General features: G+C 28.3%; 1 protein-coding gene across 1 annotated transcript in view; it reads right to left on the minus strand.

Annotated features, from left to right (window-relative positions):
* Nucleotides 1-21,941: 21,941 nt before the first annotated feature.
* LOC113373543 (Down syndrome cell adhesion molecule-like protein Dscam2) overlaps nt 21,942-27,155 on the minus strand; it is a 273,188-nt gene continuing 267,974 nt past the window's right edge. The window contains exons 34-35 of the mRNA XM_026613836.1: nt 26,271-26,331; nt 21,942-22,501 (exon numbers count right to left, since the gene is read on the minus strand). Coding sequence (XP_026469621.1) covers nt 22,429-22,501; nt 26,271-26,331 — 134 coding nt within the window. The 3' untranslated portion in view covers nt 21,942-22,428. The remainder of the gene's footprint in view (nt 22,502-26,270; nt 26,332-27,155) is intronic.

The following is a 27,155-nucleotide window of genomic DNA, read 5'->3' on the forward strand; positions in this document are numbered from 1 at the left end:
AAAAAGACGTTTAATTAAGTATTAAAGAATTTGATATGACAAGTCAATTTTTTTATGTGATAAGTCAAAACTTGACTTTCATCAACAGTATTTCAAAAATGACTGAACCGATATCTAAAATTTAAACTCAATAAGGAGTAACTTGATTAGCTCTGCGAAAAGATCAGCCAAGCCGTTTCTTTAAAATTGGCAGAAAGATCAAAATGATTTTTCACGTTTTCGCAAACAATTTCGTGAAAAATTCGTTTATTACACTGACACTCGTTTATTTAAATGCCAAAAATTGGAAAATTCAATTACAACATTTAAGTTTGCATAAGATACAAAAATTACGATGTATTCAAAATTTGCAAAAAATACGATTTGTTCTCAAAGACTTGAAAAGATTTGTAATTTTTTGTACTTTTTGAAATGATTGAAATTTTTTATCCCTTAAGCGACAATAATAATATTTGAATTTTTGTACGAATTCAAAATCTTAAGAAGAAAACGTACGAATAAAAATAGTTCAATAATTTGTGTTAAATAGTAAAATTCGCTTATATACTACCAATTTTGTGTTTTCTATACTTTGTATATGGTAGGTTTAAACCCCAAGTTGGGCAATTTGGGTTTGATGAATTATACATATTCAATGTGTTGAAAAAATTATAAATTTGATATTTTATGAACTATACTCAATATTTCGCTGCCGAAATGCTATTTTCTACTAAATATCTACAAAACGGTTGGAACTGTATCTTCCAAAACCTTATGTACCGTCATGATTAAAATGTCTTAGAATCTTACAAATCTATCTGCTCCGTTAAAAACGTGTACGAATAATGCATCCGAACATATATACAAGCATTCATACTGCACCCACAAAAAAAATTGCTGAGATATGCTAAAATACCATAAACAGGAAAATTACATATTTTTCTTAATAATAAGATAAAAGGTAACATTTTAGAAAAGCACAAGGTGGTATTGTTTGCACTGAACCGTGACTATTTGCTAGACAGTTATTAATATTATATAGTAAATATATAATATAAAGCCACAAAAACAATAAGATTTTGACCATTCAGATACGAATTACCAGAATTATATGATAGATAATCTGATTATATAGCGAGACTAATTTTATGATCATTGGCGATAATATCATAACAAAAATGTTGAGTCTGGCTCTCGTATTAAAATCGCTAGCATTTCATGTGCACGAAAGCCAAATAAAATAAGTACAAAGATGTAAATACATATCATGTCTTATTCATTGTATCATACTTTTGGTTGTTTTACTTGCCTTGATGGCGGTAATCATTTTGCCATATGCAAATTTGAGTTGTCTGGTATATCCGTAGAAATTATTTATGAAAATAAGGTACGTAAATTTTCGAAACAAATATAAGGTAAAATAATTTATTTTCATTTAGCACCTACCGGATAAAAACTATTTGTTGTTGGTTATTTCAAAATGACCAAAAAAAATGTATTTCCGCGGTTAAGTATATTGTGATAATTTATGGTAGATTACAGAATATTATCGAGCCTTCTAATTTCATTTTATTTTCAAAAGTTAACATTACATTTATTCCCATATGCATTTAATTTTTACACGGATATTGTAAACAAATTCGGGAGAAAAATAAAATTAAGTGCAAATCATAATTAAAATTTATTGTTAAAAGAAAGTTCATTTGTTTTGCATTCACGCATTTGTGCACATTTTATTATTAAATCTAAAATAAAATAGTTTAGGAAATGTATACGTAGCAACTTTTTTAAAATAAACGCATCGCCTTTGCAACTTTCATTCATTAGCCTGTGAAATGATTTCCAGATATAAAATTTAATTAGAGTATATTATATTTTCTCATTTATTTTTATCCAGAATTGGACACGTTTACAATACATACTAAAATTCATAGCAAATTGGATCGATATTATGCATTTTAGTAAAACTTTACAACTTCTTTAATTGCAATATGAATATTAAAATTTTTTTTAAAACAGAGTTAAAAGAAAACAATACTACAAGATTCTTGTTAGAATTCAGTTCATTTGCAAAAAACATATTACATGTCAAAATAAAGCATTAGTTTGACTTCACATCTATTTTATTTTCAGGTGCAATATATTGTTACACTTAAAATAAATGCGGGAATTCAAACTAATGTTGTATATATTCTGACATTTGAGCCATTTGGAAATTTGGTTTTGGTGATCGATATTGTGTAAAATGCTCTATTGAACAACGAAGACATATTTTTTATATATTCTGACAATAAATTAACTCATGTGACTACTCAACATAAGGGACCTGTAATATAACATTGCTATTTTATCCGAAAATTGGCCACTAAAACTAGTAGCAAACAGATCAATATTAAATGTTCTCTACCTTTTTAACAACCATTTCATTTTCTGTAATATTTTAAAATTAAAATAAAAAACTTCTCCCTAAAGTTAAAGATATTATTATACTAAGGGGCCAATTTTTGGATGTAACAAAAATTGTTATGGTAATGCTATATTACTAGTATATAGCATTACCAGCAGTGGTGTTGTGCTAATATTTTTTTTGCCGGAACGCTAAAATTTAAAATCCGGTTCATAAACCGGTTCAAAAAATTTGATATATTTCGATAAGAACTCACAAATCTAATATATTGACTTCTTATATAAATAACTCTATTATATACAGCTAGTTTATACATTAAATTGTACAAGTATTAGGGAATCATTGAGTACATAATTTATATTCTTTAATAATATTAATTATATTTATTCTGGTATTATTTGTATTCATTAATACCTTATAAATACAGGTATTTATTATGATATAACAGTACTCAAGATTTATTACAATACTTTATAAGATTTAACCTATTAATATGATAGATTACTTATTACCTATCATACTATACTATATTATTGTATATCATAGATAGATATCTATTTTATCTATCATACCGTGTGAGATACCTATACCGTCATTAACTTATTATATACCTACATACCTTTTACTTCTTATAAATACTACTGTCTACTTTATATATTCACCTATATTATATAGGTTTACCTTACGCCCTACGTATTTTTTTTTTATTATCTCTACCTATCTATTGTCCATACCGGGAATTGAACCCGGGACCACCGCGTGACGGTCGCGCACCTTAACCACTACCCTATCGGATACCCCCAACAAAAATATAATATGGGACGCACTGTTGTTTCCGCGGGTCATTTTCTAATTGATTAGATAATTAATACTAAGGTGGCGCGACGACACGCGAAAAAAGACGGTTGATTGTAGCGTTACGGTGGTGTAGTGGTTAAGGTCGTCGCGTCCCACGCGGCGGACCCGGGTTCGAATCTCGGTAGGGTTAATGTAGAGTGTAAGGGAAATTATAGGTAATAGAATATATGGTAGATATAGGTTAGGTGTATTCGGTAAACAATGTAGGGATATTTGACATATATGATGAAATATAGCGTATGGTATAGATGTAAGGCGTGTAGTATAGAATGCAACGAATAGTCATACGTAAGGCTATAAACATACAGGAATAGGAACCTATGATTTAGGTGTTAGCGTATAAGAAATGCGAATGTATATAAGATTTAATTTATAAATATTATTTTTTCTACAAGAATTTTTATCTCGGTATTAAATATCTAAAATATCCATTAAGGCGTCGATTACACCTTACTGCTGCCTTTGTCGTTATCACTTCATGGAAAATTAATTACTGCACTTTTAAACGATTGTGTGCACTGTGCGACAATAGACATAGAACTATAAATTTTATTAAATGTTTGAGTAACTTGTGCGAGCTGAATTTCTTAAGATGTTCTTAGTCTCGCAACTTACTGAATTCTAAAAATTCTAAATTTAAAAATATAATATAAAAATTATTGTACCGCTGTCTGGAAGGGACGGCAATTTATAAATATACAAACTAATACATACAGAATTTGGAATTTTTCTATAATCCGTAATATTGAGAAAGTTCGCATTAGACCTAAAAAGGAATGCGTATTTACCTAAGCTATGGAAATATATATGGAAAAATTATATGATTTGCACATGCATCCTGTGCTCACTTAAACTAAACAATGATCATAATATATTTAACGAATTTTTAACAGTATTTACAAATTACATTCAAATCAGCCAAAGCAAGTGGGTTAAAGTCGTAATTTTTTAATTTGCCTCCCCCCTCTGAATTTAAAAATGGATTTTTCTGTGGGGGGGCGCCCCACCTTGGGAATTACTATTCTAGGAGTATAATTTTTAATCTACTACCTGGTTAAAATAATTGAGTGATTATCAATTCACTTTCATCAGATTTTTAAAAGATCAAAGTTTCTATGAATATTCATACAAATCTCAAATTGTAGGCTGAAATTGAGACAATAAAATCTATTTAAATATCAGGGTAACTCTTTTGCTATAAATTGTCAACTAATTTACCAATAATAAAAATCAATAAAACAATGATTAAAAAAAATTACCAATAAATGTTGGATTGTAAAAATTTACAAGCGATCGAACGGCTTATATTTTTGCCTTAGATGGCAAAAAATTCATCCATTATTAAAATATTACATTTTTTGCAGTTCTTATACTTTCGTATTTATAGAATTGCTTTTTTTCGCTACAATCAATTCCATCATATGAATGTCTTAAATTATTTATTTTATTCGACTAACGCCCGCTATGTCCAAAACAAGTCCGTCCAACTTATATCCGAATATTAGGGCGTCAGACACTTTCGGTCTTAAAGTAACATATGTAAAATTTGAATTACACTTATCTATTGTAGTTAATATTTCAGTTCATACACTCAATTTGTAACTAAATTAAAAACGACTGTGATTACCAGCTACTATATTCGAGCGCAAGGATCAAGTGATTTGGATGATTTGATTCCAATTGATAGTGAGACGTTTGATTAGTTTTTTGGCAAGGACAGTTCCAGCAGTTTCGGGGACACCAAGCTAAATGTGCAAAAAGTGGCAGTTTTTGAGAAAACTGAGCATCCTATTTGAATGATTCAAAAGACTTTTTGCTTGTGTTGACTAAACGATGGCATTTAGCAAAAAAAATTATTTTGAATATCGAAAATTATTCGAATTTTAATTTTAATTCTAGCTGAAGTTCTAAAGCTCACTTATAAAGCTCAAATAAATAATTTTAACTTTGCAATTAAGTTTATATAATTCCTATATATCAGACAATGACCTCATTTTAAATCCAATTGATAAGGTTTGTTTTTTTTTCTGTAATCATACAAAGGTTACAGTATTTATAACAGTCTATTTGTTAACATTTAATATTTCTCGAATCTTTCATTCCAGACGGGTGGTTCCAGCAATTTTCTTAAAGCATGCCATACACCACTAGTTATATATTAATTCATACTCTTTCTTAACGATGTTTATTATAACTAGAATATTACTAATGTTTAGTTAATAATAACACAACAATTAATAATATAAGCTCTGTGACAAAAGATATGTTCTGGTATTCTAACTATGTGCCACCTATCAAAATCTTCAGTTAAAATAAATATTTTTTGTCAAACTAATTACTCAATGTCTTTGTATTTAGACAGATTGTAATTTATAAGAAAATAAAAGAAAAAATATATATTTCAGTTTTAATTTATCAAAAGTTTTCCTCCACATTTATGTTTTTGTTAGTGTTGTATTGTCCCTAAATATATTGTTTGTGGTTTTTGTGATATTTTTGCCACATAATTAATATTGTTCAGGTTAAAGTAATAGTTAGGTGTGATTATTATAGTTTAAATTATTGTTTTATTATCTTCAAATGAAGATAGATATTCATGTTGTAAATTTATAGCTTGTACATATATTTTTTCATATTAAATGTAATAAAAAATTTTATAAAAACTAAACTAAAACTAGAATAGTACTACAAAATTCGTGTTACGTTTATCCCTCAGTATACAAATTAGTCTTAGATGCAGGTCATAATAACTCTTTCAATAACAATGATTATTATTATCTTCCCGTAGGGCAAGTTATAGTAAAAATGCCATTTGGCAGTCAAAAATGATCATTAGACATATGCACATCAAATTATCAGATATTTTATAGAGATTTTAACAATAAGTATAAATTTGGTTTACATTCCTATGGGTTCCGTACCAATGTTTACGCGTTAGACGGCGACGCGGCGCTTACGCGTTTTGATATTTCGTCTTTTTTTTAGAAAAAATTTTCTTTCAAAAAGAAAGTAATTTTATGTCCAATTTATAGTTTCTCAAAAATCTTATTTTTTCGAAGTAAAATTTTTTCAAAAATGTTAAAAAAATAATTTTTGGTACGGGAGTTCCAGCAATTTGCCTTAAGGCACGATGCTTTAATTGCCTTAAGACAGAATTCCACTTACAGCTAGTTATTATAATGCTTATTCTGAATTCAAAATTGTTTCCTTCAACAACTGTGTAACAAATTTCATAAGAAACCGAACCTCTGCTAATTAATAATTCGTCATTTTAAAAGTTCCATTGTGCGCTCTCGTGCCAGACAATACAATGTCTCATGTATTTTACGGCAAGAATATTCCATCCTGGCTTACCCAGAGAGAGCAACCGGGTTCAGAATTTTATTGTTATACAGAATCGTGTGCCGAATGAACAAGGAACCTTTCAAATATGCAATATCGTTTTGCCTTCTCTGCAATGCGATCCTCGCCATTATTCGTTTCCTATCAATTATTAAACGAGCGCATTTTGTGCTTTGGCCCTCTTTTGTATGCCAAGCCGAACTCGGAGGTTCTGCCATAGAAACTATATATATGCATTTTCTATTCCGCGTTATTGAAGATCGATCCAATCGAGTAATAACAAAAGATGTGCAAACAGCCAACCGAATTCAAAGGTCCCTTGGAAGGGCGACGAGAAATTTCAGAAACTAAGATGTAGGAGCGTTGATCAACGTTTAAAATTTATAAATTTATAATTAGATGAACAATTATACGATCGTATGGTTTCTCAAACTTGCTATTACGAGAACAAGGTTAACAAATGGTGTATGGCATCGTGCCTTAAGGAAAATTGCTGGAACTTACCGTACCGTAATGAAATATTCGAGGAATATTAAATGTTTTCAAATAGTTAATTATAAATACTGTAACTTATATACGTTTACAGAAAAGTAAATAGACAAGATTTAATCGATAGGATTTAAAATAAAGGATATTGTCTAATATTTTAAAAAATGATATAAACTGAATGGCAAAATTAAAATTATTTATTTGAAGTATATAAGTGAACTTGGAAACTTTAGCTAGAATTAAAATAAAAATCTAAATTATTTTCGATAGTTAAAAAAAATTTTTTTGAAGATGAAAATAAAATTAAAAATAAAAATCTATTCCCAAAAGCAATTGTTTCATCAATACAAGCAGAAAGTTTTTTGAATCATTCAAATCAAATACTCAGTTCCCTCAAAAACTTTCATTTTTTGCACAAATAGCTCTGTATCTCCAAAACGGCTGGAATTGCTTTTGCTAAAAAATACAGTACATTTCCCTATCTATAGAAATCGAATGTTTTTTGAATCATTCAAATAGGATCCTCCGTTCTCTCAAAAACTCGATTTCTATTTTCTTCACTCTTTACTCCGTATATCCGAAACGGTTGGACCTGCATTTGCCAAAAACTAATCAGCGTATTTTCTTATCAATAGGAATCTAATGTTTTTGAACCATTTAAATCGGTTGATCCGTGCGCCAGAAAAATTGCATCCATACATACATCCATACATACACACATTCATTTTTTGAGGTATGCCAAAAGGTTCAGAAACTATCAAAACGTGAAGAAATTCAAAAAAAAAAAAATTTTGATTTTTGGACGATTACAATAAATTACCCTATGGGAAGTGAATAATCAAAATATGCGAAAATTTACTTCTATTTTACGGTTTCTCAAGCATTTTGCAAATGGTACAAAGTTTAGCGAAAATACTATTTTGTTGAAGTACTTGAAATTAGAAGGATGTCTAGAAAAACATTAGGACATTAAGAAGTTAAATCCATCATTGAATCCATCGTTAAATCCATCTTTGAAAATTAATAGCTTTTATGCTATAATAATGAAAAGATTTTCGAAGAATAGCAATTACTAAATTACTAAACTATTAATATTTTTTAACTTCTCAAAGAAGTTTGTCTTCGCCCAAAAATTCGATTTGCTAATTTTATGTTTAGAATCAGGTGAGACCAAATTTGAAAAAGTGTGTGTGAACCAATTTTTGACCTTTATTCGACTGTTTTTTTTTTTCAAAAACGACTGAACAAATTTCAAAATTTTAACTAGCTGTAAGTGGAATTCTGTCTTGAGGCAATTATGGCATCGTGCCTTAAGGCAAATTGCTGGAACTTCCCGCACCGTAACGAAATGTTCGAGGAATATTGAATGTTTTCAAATAGATTATTATACATATTGTAACATTGTGTAATATTTATAAGAATTATATAAACCGAATTGCAGAGATGAAATTATTTGTAAAGTATATTAGAACTATAGTTAGAATTAAAAATAAAATCTGAAATATTTTCGATATACAAAATACTAAAAAAAAAATAAAAAAAAAAAATAAATAAATAAAAAAAAAATTGGAACAAAATTTTTTTTTTCAAATCAATTATTAGTTAAGACAAGCAGAAAGTTCTTTGAATCATTTAAATCGGACGCTTAGTTCTCTCAAAAACTACCATTTTTTACATATTTAGCTCCGTATCTTCGAAATGGCTGGGCCTGCCTTTGCCAAAAAGTAATAAACACTTCTCCCAATCATTACTAATTGAATGTTTTTTAGATCATTCAAATCGGATACTCCGTTCGCTCAAAAATTCGATTTCTATTTTCTGCACTCTTTGCTCCGTATCTCCGAAACGGCTGGACCTGCCTTTGCCAAAAACTAATCAGCTCTTTTCCCAATCAATAGGAATCGAATGTTTTTTGAACCATTCAAATCGGTTGATCCGTGCGCCCTAAAACGTGACTGGAAATTTGTATCCACACATACATACACACACACACACACACACACACACACATCCATTTTTTCTGAGGTATGCCAAAACGTTCAGAAACCTTCAAAACGTCGAGAAATGTAAAAATTTTCAATTCCGATTTTCGGCCCATTACAATAACTTACCCTACGGGAAGTTAAAAACTATTCGTTGTATCTCAATTAGAACTCGCGTTGATGAATTTTACAAACAAAAATTTTCGTTCACGTTTTAGTCGAAAATCCTGAATATATATTAAAATTTTAAAAACTGAAAGCTATTGGTTGGGAATCACTATGATGCATTTTGGTGAAAATCGTCCAAATCGTTTCCTTCAGCTTTGATTCAATGTTGAAAAAAAAGAGCCAATTTTGCTGAAATGTTTTGCACTGATTATGATCATACTACAGATAGTAAAATTTTACAGCCCTACAATAATTGAAATAATTTTTAAAATCCACCGAAATTTTTAATAATATGATTTGAAAAAAGATGTCTCAAAAGTGGCTTTTGTGAGCTAATGAATCAGAATTTAAATTTCGCCAACGTTTACACGAAAGCAGCTAAACAGATTATCCAATTTTAAAATCCAGCAAAAAAGTGCATTTTTGTTAACCGTTTTCCCAAAATTCTTGATATCACAAGCTTATGGATTTGTGCATTGTTTACATAAAATAATTGCCTTAAAAGATTCTTTATATCTGCGTCATCTAACAACGAACATTCTACAAAACTGCTCTCATTGAGAAAAAAAGGTACAATTAATTTAAATAATTGAATAATATTAATAAGGACTACGTACATGATAAACGAAATACTGCCAGTATTTTCTTGCAACTTGCCTTGATGCAAAATTTCACTTACGCATAGTTTAAAAAGCCAAAAATCAAAATTGACGATCAATGATAAAAAAAATTAAAAAATACATACAATTTTGTTGAAGTACTTAAAAAAATAAGAATGATTTTTAAAGAAACATTAGTTCAAAATCTTATATTAATCAAGAAATAAATAAATTAAGGCTTCGAAAATGTATGGGCTATAATAAACAGTTAAAAATAGTTTAATTATCTGGATAGTTGACTATTCCAGAAGTATTTTGTTTACGCTACTAATTAGTCTGAATTGTGTTCTATATAACGCATTTTCCATATTGTACGATTTTTATATATAATATATACTAAAGTATTAAAAAAACATTTTTATTTTCATTTGGAATTTGTATTTATGCAATCGAGTTAAAAATTGTTAATGTTGAGAGCATGCTTAAAATTTAAAAAACACTTACCCACAAGCCAGAGTATGCTAATTGTAAATTGTGATGTATCTTGTTGATCCATTTGTTATTCTGAAAAAAATAGTGGATTAGAATTCAGTGTTAGACAAAAGTTTTAATATTAAAAATATTTTGTTTTATACTCTATGTACTACTTTATAATAGAATGTACCAAACTATCCCAGATATAATAATTATCTAAGTCTTTTGCAGAAAAATGATCTTTATAAATTTCGTTAATATTTCTGCCTTAATATTATGATGTAGCATAATAAATTAATGCGTCATGGGTGTTCTAAATAATAAGGTTTTCTTCGCGCGTCAAAATTGTAATATACGACAACGCCATAAACGGCCCTTTTCACACATTAATCCTTGATATTAATCACAGACATTATCAGGTTTAATATTGTTCCTGGAGCTGTCATTCTAGTTAGAGAGGAACAGAGTGAAACTCGCAAAAATAATAAATATAATTTACTATTTTAGGTTTAAAAACATCATTAGGCCTCGACAAAAATCACTAAGACCAGGGTTCATTAAAAAAATATAAGGTAATTATTAAACAAATAAAATTTGAAACAAAAAAAAAGATCATATTTAGAGTATTTTGGAAGATTTGCAAAAATTAAAATTTTTTAGAATATCTTAGATCTAAGTTGCATGAACTATGCAGAAGCATATAAACAAAATATATGAACATCCTATTAGCAAGATAGCTATTAGAACAAAATCATAATTTTCTTCTAAAAAATTAATAATTTTAAGTCTATCAATAAGAAAAAAAATCCATTTTCTGTTATTTGTTCCATAGTAACTGTAAAGAGCTGCTTAGATCAATAGATCTAAATAAGATCTAATCCCTAATTTGAAACTTTCCGAAGAAAATCCGACTTAATAGTTTTATGTTTATGTTTACTCGACATTCAAGTCATTCTGAATTGTTTGATATAGAATATGTGTGCATGTAAAGATGAAAAAAAGTCATATATAAAAATTAGGTAGTATAAGATATATAAAATAGTGTATGAACGTACAAACATATTTTATAAAGATATATAATAATATATGTATGTACCGATTTGACATTTGGTCGACGTTTTCTCAAAAACAGCAGAAACGATTTAAACTACATATTTAAAAGCCATTCGATACAACTCAATAAAACTTGGACCCTTACATAGTGCGAAAATGTTAACCCAAAATATTTTGACGTTTTTATATAACAATGCATTAAAAATTGCTATCCAAACACACAATATTATAAGCATACGAAAGCTGGTTAATTATAAAATTTTGTTTGGACTAATATGCGTTTTTAAAACATACAAGCGCGCCTTGAACACAATAATTACATTTCTTGTTCGTTTGTTTAAAAAATATCAATCGGAAATCACATTGGATAGTTTTTGTAAAAAAAAAATTATGTAATACAAGAAAACTAGAAATACGTATCTTAAATACCCAAATGTCAATTTATTTACACCTAGTTCGGGAAATTCATTCATTAGAAAACCATAAGGCAAAATGCGACTTACACTTAGTCCACTTGAAAAACAATTGGCTTAGGGGCCGATTCAACCGTAAAATAAACCAATGTTGCGTAAAGCTTCTCATACAAAATGATACTAAATATGTCAGAATGCCATGTATTTGCTGTGTGACAAAGCATTTTACACATAAAATGCAACTTCACTTATATGTTACTGTACCACATCACAAAGATACAGCTATGATAACATTGTTTTCTAGGTTAGGTTTTCGATCTAAAACGCCTGACTGCACAGCAACCACATGGTATTTTGACAGTATTTAGTACCATTTTGTTTGAAATTGGTCTATTTTACGGCAGAATCGCCCCCTTAATGTTTAATACAAATACATTTAACTTATAATATTTTCCATGTTTAAAAATAATAGCTACTATCAATAAATTAATTGCTAATAAATATTCTAAATGGACACAAATTTTGCCATGCATCACAAACTTCAACATGTTTATTTCATTTATAATTCCAGTGTTCGAAATTATTTTAATTATAAATCCACGTCTGTTTTCGGAGACCTGATGAAATACCAAGGATTAGAAAATGTTATATAATATACCAGCCATTCGAGACAGACGCATTTTCAGTTATGTATTAATATTCTTGTATGTTATTAAAATATAAGCCATTTCTGACAGACCATTATAATGAGAAATGCCTAACAAAAGACACGCATCTGTGCTACCTTTAGATCCATTACAATATAAACTTAATGAAAACGAAATTAAAATTAAAACAATAAAATTCATATATAAGTAATATTTATCAAGGCATAAATATTTATAAATTGTTTTTGAACTATGACCATGTTACGTAATGTTTACTATGCTTTGGCCTTGAAGGGAGTTCATAACAGTAAAAATTCGATCGTCCTAGTTTTCGAAATTTATATGAACGTATTTTCTATTTTTATTGTAAAAGAAAAGAACTAACTTGCGTAAATTATTGTTAACTAGTTAACTGTGATTGACAAATATGCCCGTCATGTAAAAGTGGCAGAACTCGACAATGACCATTTGCTACTTAAATAAAACTACTTGTGATTTTTGTAAACAGAAATTTTTCAAGATATTTTGAGACTATGACAGTATAAAATAAGTAGTTGTAAATGGCAATTTGCATAAACTTCTCAAAATCTGAAAATATATAATATAGTCAAATCAATAAGAGTTAAAATTTAGTTAACGTATTAACTGTTTGTTTGAAAATTTGCTGATCATCATAAACCAAGAGTCTCATTTGATATCTTTTAAAACAGTGGAACATGTATTCGTATTAATTTGAAAACAATTTATTTAACACTAATATCATTCCTATTTGTGTTCTAAAGATATCTTTAATTTAACACGTTAATCGCCACAATATCAAAAATTGTCACATGGGCTACGGTACCTCATTAGCTAATTTAGTTAAAAAATATAATGTAATGTATGTAAACGTGTTAAATGAAAAACTATTTTTTGTCACACATATATGACTGAAATGGCCCTGTATTAAAACTTTTTCTTTCTACCAAATCGCGTATATGTCAGACACATATGACAGACATGGCAAATACCGTGTTAAGAATGAACGTCAACGTTGCGGAGCATTTACAAAGAGTATTAATTCCAAATATTAAATTTTTGTCATTTTGTCACTATTTTTCGCAGGCATATAATATTTTACAATGTTCGTATCACTTCATAGAAAGAATTTATTACGTTTTTCATTCATTTAATACGTATGAAATATATGCTTATGCTACCCAAAGAAGTAAAATTTAGTATTAAAATCTCATCGATATCTTACGTAACTTTTTCTGTAATTGACGAAGATTCTCGTCATAATTATAGGATGCGAATACCATCCAAACACTCTAATAAAAGACCTGCTAAAACAAGTTCCTATGAGAAGATTAAAAAGAAAGTGGCCGCAAGATTTAATAAATTAACAATCAATATATTTATGTAAGGAAATTCCCCACTGGGGGAATTTCTAAAAGCCCTATACCCGTCAGCAAATAACCTCATTGAACCCAAGGTTCAGATTGGTTATGAGAAATAAAAAATAAAAAAAATTATTATTAATAATTATAGGATAAAACAAATCATGTGATTTTGGCAATTAAGGTTTTTAAATTTGAAGTTCACAGAAATACTAACGATTTTTGTACAACTGTTTATCATAACAATAAACTAGTCTTACACAAATTTAATTAGAATTTATTCTTTGATAACTTATGGCTAGCACAAAATATTCAAATTTGTTTTTAATTATATATTCCGTAGAATGCATAAATGTCAAAAAAAGCAATATCCACTGCCCAAATGCACAGAAAATATTATACATATGTAAAACGTTTCTAATCATATCTTGATTTCTAAATGAGTATCTTTACCTTTCATTTCATTTTACCTTTAAAAATCGTTCGATTATTTTTAAATAAAACTAATGAACAATTATTTTTTTATATTTTTTCGTATAAAACTAATAAAAAGATAATGATTAATACCAAAATATAAATTTTGTAAGCTTGAGTTCTTGTTTTTTTTAATATTTGCAGGTGCATAGGTAAATTTGAACTAACTTACTCATGACAATAAAATCTGACCTGAGCCAGATCTGACTGATGCACCGAATGAATAAGAAAATCCATTTCTTAATTCGACATAAGAACATAATTACTAGCAATGATAATTTAAAAAAAAGACTAGGGAATAATCATTAACACCGTAGCCCGACGCCAAAACTGTTCTTTCCGTTCAGCTGGCATTGACAAACAGTCGGCAACGTTTACCATATAACATTTGTTTTTAGAATGCTTCAATAAATTTCATTAAAAATGTATTTGATAGCATTTAATTAGGACTAAATGTCGATCACACAAATTATCGAAAGAAAAATTCTAGTGCCGTTTCTCTGTGCCGACGCTTGTCGTATGGTAAGATGACTGTCGGTCCCCAGGAACCGACGCCAGCCGAACGAAAAGTTGACTGTCGGGTCCCTAAAAACCGACGCCGAGCTCAACGTGTTAATAAAGTAAAATCTAAGTCTGTATTTAACCTCTATCGAGTGTAAAAATCCAGAAAAAATTAATAAAACACAGATACTTGATATATATATGATAAAACACAGATACTTGATAATACATAATTGTCTATTAAATGTCAGTTTGCATTTCGAAATACGTAAAAAAAAATTTTAAATAAATTGACCTTTAACCACCAATGTATCTGATTTGCACAAAATAAATTATTCCATTATGTAATTTTTATCTTACAATTAGTTGATTTAAACAGCAATCAGATCGATCAATGATTAAATTAAATGTTAATCTAATATTCTATACACCGATTTAATTACCCAATAAATAATATTATAAATACCTTGATGTAATACCGCAATGCGTCAGAACTGTCCATGTTACTTCCATGCTGGCTGCAAGCAAAATGAGTGCAAACCGTAAACTGTCAAAAAATTTTGGTCTATTGCGCCATAGTCGAAGCGGCAGCGACAGTTGCAAATTAATCTTACTGATGTTTGCTATTGACAGACAAGAAATGAAAAAATATTTTCTTAACAAATTTTTAAATATTGTCATTATTTATACGAGGGTTATTTACATATTTTGAAAATATAGATCTGAATTAATAAATCATATATTGAAAAAAAAAACTTGTTAAAACTATAATGATCAACGATAATTCAATGATAAGTATTTTTCAACAAATCGAATTTGCCCTTTGACAAAGAATATGTTGTTCTAAGTATCTGAAAATACTATAAGCCTACTAAGTATATGTGAAATGTAATGAATTAAATTTAATTAACATAATTACAGACAATTAGCAAATTTGTTTAAAAAATATTAATTGAACATTACGCAAATTTGCAAATACTGAAAACAAAAGCTTAATTTTGTAAATGGCTAGTTGATATTTTTATCATTTCAAATAGTTGCAAAATATTTTTTTTTAATTTTAAAAGTTTCAAAATCTTAGTTATTATTGATTAAGTCCATTATTTCCAGGTATTGGAAAGTTTGTGCAACTTACCTTAATTCAAAATGTCACTTAAACCATTTTTAAATCAATTCATATTTTTTGCATCTCTTGTCTTCAGCAATTCTCAAACAAATAAATATTACAACTTAATGTTTATATTGAGTTATTATTGAAGACAAATTATATTTATTTTGTAAATTATTGATTTAAATGCAATTTGGCTTAAAAACATATTTTGAAATTCACACTGAATTACAAATAAGAGTTCACTCTTAATATGCAATTTAATTCACAACTATGTTATGTATAAAATGTATCATCAGGTGGTTATGTGGCAAGCCTCCTGGACTAATATGAAGTTTCAATGCATCGTATCAAAACACTAATCGGAAGACACGACCACCCCCGAATTCTATGATAATAGACTCGCCCATTGTCCTTTATGTGACATTCACTAAAATTATTATAATTTAACATATATACCATAATATTTTAAATACATCAAACTAGTTGTAAATTTATTCGCACATACATACATGCACACACGCGCAATACACACATACATCCATTGTTTCTAATATATTCCAAAATATTCAGAATCCTTTGAAACGTAAAAATCTATAAAAAATTTCATTTTCTTTTTTTTGCGATTACTATAGCCTACGAAGTGAGCGCCACAGTTAATTGGTTAAATCTTGCAATAATCAATTATTGTTATTAAATGAGAATTACTGAAATTTTAATCCAGTAATATATATTAAAACCAGAATTTTTATCGTCGATACTATTAAAAAAATAGCTAAAAATGTCCATCTTGAATTTGCATATTTTTAACACGAATTTGTATTTCATCATAAACGTGCACAATATAAATCACTTTCAAATATATTTATTCTTTGATTCTATCTATAAGTTTAACAAATGACAAATTAATTAGCTGCTTGATATTCATTTAATTCTTCAATTTGTTTTACTTATTCAGTTGAAAATCAAATTACTTAAACAAAATCATAACATTTTTTAAGAAACGCAAAATAATTTAATTTTACAACATTATTTTCGAATGTCGATCTAAAATGTGGTAGTTGCACTATTATAATTATTGTAACTACTGGCCAACAACAATATTTTTAATAGTGTATTATGAAGAAAATACCCAGCCGCTCTTTACAAAATACTGATAAGTACAATTGCCAATTGATATTTTTCGAACATTTTTCAATTATCAAATTTGATTAAGGATTTTTGAAAATCAACTCAAGTTCTTATCTAGTTTATCCACAGGTTCAAATTTTGTCTCATATAGGCATATACATACACTTTTGCCATTTTGATCTCAAATTGTTCAGAATGACTCAAAAAACATAAAATTAGCGAATAGGATTTTCTGTCGAAAGCATAAACTTCCCCTTCGGGAAGTTAATTACGGTGCATATTATACCAAAATTTTAGAGACAATATGTCTTACCATAATACCACTAGTATATCTAAGACCGAATATAATATAAATATGTATAACGTGTTGTTCCAGATTCGAGCTAAATCTCGGTTGGTTAAATGGAGACCATGTCTGGCAATTGTTATTCAACACATCGCACGGAGATTTTTGATGCGGCTTTGTATAGAAAATAATGTAAATCCATATAATATTTGTGGACTTCAAATGTCTCAAACAGGAAAATTCCAAGAAGTAAGTCACAATGTAATTATGTACTCGGTTATAAAAATGAATCTTTATTTCTTTAATTGTGCAATATGTATATAATATACTAAATAAAAATCCCGACTGGTAAGTGTACTGGTCAATTTGATGTATAATAATGATATCAGCATATCAATGCCGCCTCTTATATAGGTAACAATTGATTATGTAACAAGTTCGTTCTTGTCACGACTTGCATGGGGTCGTATGCAGTCGTATACAGTCGTATGCAGTCGTATGCAGTCGTATGCAGTCGTATGCAGTCGTATGCAGTCGTACGGGATGGTTCGGTAACTGTGTCCATACATTGACCAAACCTATCAATATTCCTGCTAGAAGTTTTTGTTTGTATAATCTGGTGAAGCTTCGGCCTTGCAACCCTAACTTCCGTTTTTACTTTAAATATAGATCAACATATAGTTCAAGTTTTTCTGAATAGCTATTATGTTATAATATAATTCTCAGAACTAGAAGCCTCTTTATTAAAAAAAAAAATCATTTATTTTGTTATATGTGTTCTAAGGTATCGGACAGAGGCAAAAAATTGCTTGAAAAGTAGCATGAAAAAAAAGAAAATTTATATATATATATATATATATATATATATATATAAATTTTTCTGAAGGAAAAAAAAGTTTTTTATTTCAGAAAATTAAGATCATAGATCATAATGTTATCTCACTTCTCCAGGAATTGCTACGAAAAAAGTTAAGTCAAAATACAAATTAGAAACATATAAATATATAATTATAAAGGTTTATTATGAGTATATAATAATATGGTCATCATCAGACTCAACAAAACATCTGACAAATTGCATTCGTCAAATAGAATATAATTTCTGCATTCGTGAAATAGATTATAATTTATATGGAAGCTAAGTGTAAGTGGCATTTTTCCTTAGTACAAGTTACAAAAATATTTCGATATCAATAAATAATCGACTTAGTTAATAAAGTTTGAACTAAACCTACCATATCATCGTACAAAGTTTCATCAAAATTGCCATAAAAGTTAACTATTACTTAATAATGACAAAAATAACCAATAAACTAATCAGCACAATTTGTACTTTATGGTTAAGTTTAAAGAAACGGCTTTGCCGATTTTTTCTTATACTAAGTAAAGTGAGTCATCGAGTTTCATCGAATGAATTTTGAATTTTTTAAATCGCAACAGTCGTTTTTTGTGGAAAACATCGAAGAATATTTTCGACTCACTCTTATACACTAGTCTTATATATCTTTATCAATTTTAAAGTCGAACGATTCAGAATGACTTCAAACCTGGAAAAACAAAATATTATCCAATCGGATTTTCTGGTAGATTAAGATTTTTCTTCGAGTTGTTAATAAATAGATAAGTAAATTAAATATTAATCTAAGTTTGTCTATAAATGTAAAATGAACCATTATGAAAAAAGTAACTAACTAGTAACTTCATAAAAGGTTTTAATTTTGATCTGCCTCTAAGGAGTATCTTAATTAAAATCTAGGGATGTAATATATAAATATAGTGATTCTAATACAAACCTGGTCGATCTTGTAGCTCCTCAAATTTGATATTCGATTGAGAATTGTTTAAAATCCAAATTCTGAGCAAAAATCCAGCTTTTGTCTTATGTACCATCGCCTAAATTACAAGTTAAGAAACATAATTAAAAATGTTGGCAGCAATCTATTTGGTATTATAAGAACATAAATTGGATTGCAGAGAGATTTATCGAATGTTTTAATGTATTCGAATTTTAAACATGATAAGCTGCAAAGTTTTAGTATGATCCATTTCATTTCAAGAAACTTTTTTAGTTCAGAAATATTGATGCCTTCTCCATGCCCTTGCTCATCATAAAACATAGAATATTTATAGTAAAGCTTATATTTATTGCTGTATTCGGAAATTTATTGATTAATTTATTCCTTTTGAATAATAACCAGTGGTGTATGGCATCGTGTCTTAAGGCAAATTAGTGGAACTTCCCGTACCATAATGAAATATTCGAGACATATTACATGTTTTCAAATAGATTATTATAAAAACTGTAACTTATATATATTTACAAAAAAATAAATAAAAAAAGTTAATCAATCATCACCACTTCTCCCCATCATTACGAATTGAATGTTTTTTTGGATCATTCAAATCGGATGCTCCGTTTTCTCAAAAACTCGATTTCTATTTTCTGCACTCTTTGCTCCGTATCTCCGAAACGGCTGGACCTGTCTTACAAATATAAATTACAAATTATACAAATCGGTTGATCTGTGCGCCTGAAAACGTGGACAAAAAATTGTATCCATACATACATACACAAATGCACATCAATTTTTGCTGAGGTATGCCAAAATGTTCAAAAACCCCTGAAACGTAAAGATATGCAAAAATTTTCAGTTTCGATTTTCGGCCCATTACTATAAATTACCCTACGGGCAGGAAGATTTCCTTCGCTAATAATAATAAAACTTCGTAATTATTTATTATAGAGTATATATTTTTATAATGCATAATACACATCATAATGTTGTAATGATTTAGACTAGCAAGCACAATCGCTTGACTGTTACATATTATCTATAGGTTTACGCTATTGTATTACCAAAATTTAATGATAATTCAGTAAACAAAAGGAAACAATCAAACTGCACTTTTCTCATTACCAATAATACAAATAACAAGGGCTTAAAATAGAACTCATCATCAAACAAAGGTAGGACAACTACTCGTAAGAATATAGCAAAAGCAGCAAAATCCAATAGAAGATATTAAAAATATTTGAAAAAGCTTCCATTATATAAATTCTTAATTCTATTTTATATAACCTACATTTACATATACATAAATATGCGTGATATATGTATTTATAGACACGTGAGTCGTGTATGTAGATACATATATTTCGACTTATATATGTTTACACTAAAAGAACCTAATATTAACAAGCTAATTGAGCTTTAAACATTTAGTCGATACTTTAATATTTTTAAACATTGGATAAAAGTCTATTTTAAGATAATGAGTAGTAATATCGAACAGCACAATGAAACCACTTTTATAATATCAGTGATCTCTGAACTAGTTTTAGGGGTTAGTTATTTTGATAAAAGCGCAAGTATGTTTTTAATAAAAGGGTATATCATTATATCATCAATAATTCTTGTATTTTTTTTGGAGTTACTATGATTAGAGAACATTAATACCTATCAATTAAAAGCCGATCACAAAAATAAAAACAACTACGCAAAAATTATTAGATGTAAACACTAAAAGCATATCACATTTTTCTCACAAAGATTATTAATATACAAAAAAACGAAACGCCCATCCGCAGCATAAGACTTTTCGTGGCACATCTAGAAGATTTGGTCACAAAAAAATAATCAGGATAAACAAAACCTTACCTAAATTATTTGAAGATATATACTCAAAGACGTACAACTTTCCAAAATTTTCTAAAGTCACCTTGGCATAAAACAAAATCATTATCTATAATCTTGGATAGAATCTTTTAGATATTGGTAGGTGGAAAATACAAGAATGGAAATCCCTATCACTTCAACAATTCTTGAAGATAAAGAACTCTAATAAATATTAATAATATTTATTAAAATTAGATTCAAATCATCCACAGAATATATGTCATACTAATAAAAATAGTTAAATCAACCGCATCTTCGAAGACTGTTCACTTTTCTGTGCGTTGCAAAATATAGACACGACGATCAACTAAAATTATTTTTTCCTATATTTTCCGAATATTTATACTAATCACTTCTTCAGTTATCCAAATTTCTAGATGTGCGAGCCAAATAAAACGTACCCTAAAGTTACGTTTATTTTTAAAACGCAAACCCATGTTGTAAACGCACAACCTCATATAAAAAACATACACAACCATCTACAAGTCGAATTCAAAAAGAACAAATGCAAAAATACCTTTGAAAAAAATTTGCAAAACTTTTAACATACTTTGTAGAATATCATATCTATTACGTTAAGTTTGACATTTACTAATATAAGCGATATCTATATGTTATACAACAAAGTCTTCCAAAAATTATTTGAAGATTCGATAAAAAAACAGTAATCATTAATATACGTAATAAATGATCTGTTAAAGAAGCAAAAAGCTTATAAAATAAAAAAACCGCAATCATTATAAGGTAAAATACATATCCAAAATATGTAATATTAATATTATTATGTTTAACAAATATTAATATTTAAAATAAAAAATAAATTACATTATCTTATATCAATTAAAAAATCCGACGAATTAAAATATTGAGACATCCAATCGCTGACTAATCCTATATCAAATTTTTCTCTCGAAGTGATTTGGTAACTTATCACAAATATACTTCGAAGGTTTCCAAGTGATGCTGAACGAAGTAAAATTTCAATATTGGTACAAAAGTTGGTTCACTAATATAAATACTAACTTGGTTCAATAATAAGTCTTGAGATATATTATTTTGGCAGTATCCAAAAACGAAGAAAACCTTCTGTATAAATTATCTGGCTGTGTATATCATAAGTTAATATTCAATTAATGATAATATTCGTGGTTATATGTAACTTAATACACCTATTTTGAATATGTCCCATATTCTAGTGGTGATGCAATTAGATACTCATTTGTAAAAAATCATTCTCAAAAAACTCTAAAATTAAAATTGTAATTTTCGAAGTTCCTGCTGATCCATCATGCATCACCACTATGGACACGGGTCATAGTTCAAAAAATTTACTTAATAAAAATGACAAAAATTATTAAGCCATTTTAAGCTTGAACGTTTAGGTTTTAAATACGTTCTTTTAATGCATCTATAGATTGGTGCATAATAATATCTGATTTATTCAGATTATGAATTTACAGATTACACTGCCATAGTATGGTGGGCTGTGAGTTGTCCTGCGTTTGCTGTTTGCAACCTTGGTTCTGCTTCGTTTCTGCACAAATAAAATTGTTTAGTACTTATTATTTCATACTCTAAATAACATTTTTTAACTGTCAATATGAAGTCAATATTATTGTGTCCTTGGATGAAAATTTCAGCAAATTTAATTTAGAAAATTCCAATGTAAACTCTTGTCATCCAAAAATAACTGAGTTTAATTATTTCATATTGTAAATATGAAACATATCTTAATTGTCAATGTGAAGTTTTCATTGTGGCCTTGGATAAAAGCTTCAGCAAATTTAATTTAGAAAATTCCAATATACACTCTTGTCATCCAAAAAGAAGTACGGTTTGACTTCCACGAACCAGAAATTACTTTGAGTTGAATTATTTACTTCACGTTTTTATATAAAATATAAGGTTGTTCGGAAAGTCACTTCGTTTTTTTTACCACCAAGTTACTAATATTTTGTAATTGTAATTTGTACTATGTTTTTTAAAAATTCTAATCAATTACAGGCTGTAGTTTTTGGATGGTGACACTTTGAAAACGAAAAGAATTAAGCAGCATTTTCGACATATTTTACTCTTTTGCTATAGAAAAGATAAAAATACTATTTAAATCAAAATTAAATTGATCAATGTTTATGTAAATGAAGTATTAATAGTACAAAACTTAAAAGGTCTAGGATTTTACTCGAAGCTCAATGTATGGTTCTCATAGAAAGAAGAAACCTGTGTCGTCGCACTGGTGTCCGCTATTCGCCTCTAAAAAGTCCTAAAAATGTTCAGGTTTTGAAGCGAATTGTCACTAGAAATGTCAAATTGGATGTAAAGAATACAATATATGCAATTGCCTATGAAACAAAAAAGAAGAACATGTTCAAAACAGTTGCACAGCTGACATTCGAGAAAAAAATGGTGATGCAGTATGTTCAGTGAGATTTCAAAGAAGTTCGTTTTTCAGCTTTTACAAGATAACGTAACAGTTAATGTGGATGCCTTATGTCATCAGGTGTATAAACGAAATTGTGTACTTCAATAGAAAAGGTCAAAATTAACCCTCAATTGCATCAGGACATCGCCAAAAGCTTTTACAGCTTGATTATGGCATAATGCCACATTCTTGACATTCTCCAGACCTGCCATCATCAGACCACTATCTATTTCGGTCACTAAAAAAAATTTTAGACGGTAAAACCTCGAATAAGGAGGGCAAAAAGCACTTTGATCAGTTTTTTGCCAATTACGACCAAAAAATTTATGATCTCGAAATTATGCTAATACCAGAAATATGACAAAAGATGGTCGATCAAAATAGCCAATGCATAATTTATTAAAATATGTATTTGTTTATTGTACGAAAATTACGTGCCAAAATGTATATAAAAACGAAGTTACTTTCCGAACAACCCAATAGATATCAAATTTCATGGAAAATAGATCAATTATAATGTTAAATTAAATCTAGAAATTTATGATTAGGTGCTTGGTGCTATTGCTACCCCCATTATAAAAACAGAAATTCATATTATAAAAGTTAAACAATTAATTAATATTCATCAGTAGTTAAATTGTTAACAATTTTTAATTAATAATAATTACGTAGCAACAAAATTTTATTACACAATCGATGATCATGTTTCATTAAGATTAAGAACACATTTCACATATTAAAACTATGTCAAGACTATGACACATATGAACGAGTTTCAAGTCGCCTTTTCCATGTGATTTTAAATAAATTAACTAAAATTTTATAGTAATTAATTATGAATATTTATGGTTCAAAAACAAATCAAAATGAAATAACGTAAAATCATTTGAAAATGGATTTGGGAGTTGGTGAAGTTAGACACAATCATGCTTAAGACACAACAAAACATTAAAACATATTTATATGTTTCTTATAAGAATCATTTTTATATGATTCTTATAGGAATCATATCATGAATTATATTAAACAAAACCATGAATATTGAACATGAAATTCTTAAATATTATGGAGCAAAACTTTATCTAAACATCGATTACGTGCAGTTAAAACAAACATAAAGCTTTCATGCAATTAAACACAAACTTACTGTTTTCTATATCCGATCATTGCCACATCCAAAATGAAAGGAGTTTCAGTTAAAATATATAGTGAAACACTATATCTTATAAAAATTATTAGTAACGTGTCGAAAAATTCGCCAAACTAAGAAATTATTAATAAATAAAATTCATAAACAACCCTTTAACCAATGTCGTAGGGGAGACTGGGTACGGTTGTGCCAGAGTGCTAAACTATACTGTTTTTTATATAAGGTTCAAAGCGAGAAAGATAAAGTATGTTTTTTCGAACAAGTTTACATTATTGCATTGAGCGCCCCACATTAACATGATCTGTAGCTTTTAAAGAGTCAAAAAAATATATCTTTGTTTAATTTCTTTTAATAATAACTGTTACGTGGATGCAGATAGATTACTTTGTTATTTTGCTGTAAGTTGAACATTTGTAGTTAATAATCAGCACCTAGTTTTTTCGTAGATAATTTTATCTCAGTTATAAGGATGATTTGTGTGCATTGGGTACGGTTGTGACATGTATTTCTCAACCTTTTCGGCTGGGGATTAAATAGATAGAAAAAAATAAAACTCAAAAAAAAGAGAAAGGGAAAGAAAATTTCAATTGAAAAAAAGAGAGCGTAAAACTGTTTTGTTATTTTACAAAATAACAATTAAGTCAATTCATCATTTAAAAATTTAAAATAATTTTTTTGGTAATATGGTAACACTACTGCATACATTTAATAATGCCAACCACTATACTAACATTTTTAAACAATTACTATCATACTTCAAATATGATATGAATGGTTCGAGATTACTAATTTGTGAGAGATGATTTCAGTCGACAAACTGTTTAAAGTTCTTTGGAAAGGAATTGAGAATTAAACTTCGTTAAATTTATTTTATCATTTAAAAAAACGTTGATTGAGATTCTTCCAAATAAAGCTTGACATTGAAATCTTTAGCAAGTATAAATTGATAATCAAATTAACCTTTCAGATACAATGTCAAGTTTAAAAAAGGTAGAAACACAAACCAGTTAAATTTGCTCAAAATGGTTATATTTACCAGAATTTAATGCAATTCAATAAGAATGACATCCAACCTAATTTATGTACGAACTTTATTTCATATTTTTGCATAGCCAAAGATATCATCTGTAAATTTTTTTTCAAACAATATTCCTACATTCCTAAACAAATTAAAGTCTTCATATAGAAGTTAGAATAATTCATTTGACTCTTGCAAAATATCAATACTTGTCACGATAGTTTTTCAGGAGTTAAATAGTAAAAAATGACTCTTACTCAAGTCAACGGTAAAAAAACGTCCTTAGGATTCGACGGTTGTGACATCCTCCATTTTCTTGTACGATTTGCTTTTATGACTAATATATCGTATTTAAGGACAGTATTTCAATATTTACATGTAGACAAATGTTCAAATTTCCATTTCACATTTTGTCTAGATAGCTGGTGAATTACCAAAATTATGGCAGATCAAAAAAGTGGCACATCCGTACCCAGTCTCCTCTATACATAAATAGGATTATTCAAAACAATGAGTTCAAAGGCAGCACACATTTTTTAGTTTGGCGAATCAATAATATTTATTAAAATCATTCACGTAAATTAATATATTTTCTCAAATATAAGGAAGATGCAAACTTCAATATTTTTCCTTATAATCTTTCTTTTTCATGTCACATAAATTTTAGTCATTTTTACAAAATCTAAATTACTATGTAAAAGAACAACACTAACCTGTCAATAAGTTTCCTCATTTCTTCGGTAGAGCGTGGATCTTTATGATGGGGAGCACGTACTGCAACACGTACATGTTTACATATATGTATAAAAATATTTCAAAACTTCACCTAGCTGCGTTTTTAGTTATTAAAAATCTCCAAAATTATTTATTATGACCAGAGGAATTAGTTGCACTGGTTGTGAAATAGCTATTAACTTGTTGACAAATTAAATCCATAAAAAATGAAATTAAAAACAAGTCAGTCCATGGTATGATAAGTCAGATTAATGGTTAGAAAATGGTTAGAAAATTAATTTCCGTAAAAATGATTATTACTTGCAGCATTTCCAAAGCCAATTTTAGACTTATAAAATTACTGTATGCTAGAAGTCGCAAACATCCATGAATAAAAACGTCAACTAATGAACTATTTTAGAATTTTATGATCACGATCAAATATGTTGTTTATCATATATGGCAAATTTATTTATAACTAATCGGTAATAAAATTTCTAACGTTTGCTGAGAAAAAACGCTCAATAAATTGTATAAAATGTTTTTTTACTCTTATAATTTCTTTTTTAGAATGAAATAATAAAGTAAACAAGTGGAATATGATATTTAAGTTTAAGGGGCACAACTAGTGTGAAATTTTCAAATAATCAAATTTTCAATTTTTCCATATTTCGATAGGTTATACCTTTAAAAATAACATACCAAAATTTTAAATCGATATCTTAAATAGTTTTTGAGTCACACCCATTTAAAGAGTATATATATAGTAGATAGTATAACGATCATTTTATCTTTAAACGCGTTTTTCTCGAAACAGCATTTTCCGAATTTGCTGCAGTGATTACTCAAAACCAAATGATCCGATCACTATCGAATTTTTTGCA

The sequence above is a fragment of the Ctenocephalides felis genome, unplaced genomic scaffold (genome assembly GCF_003426905.1).
Source record: "Ctenocephalides felis isolate EL2017-DRISC unplaced genomic scaffold, ASM342690v1 CF-g0.4_SCAFFOLD_00845, whole genome shotgun sequence".
In the NCBI taxonomy this organism is placed as follows: Eukaryota; Metazoa; Arthropoda; class Insecta; order Siphonaptera; family Pulicidae; genus Ctenocephalides; species Ctenocephalides felis.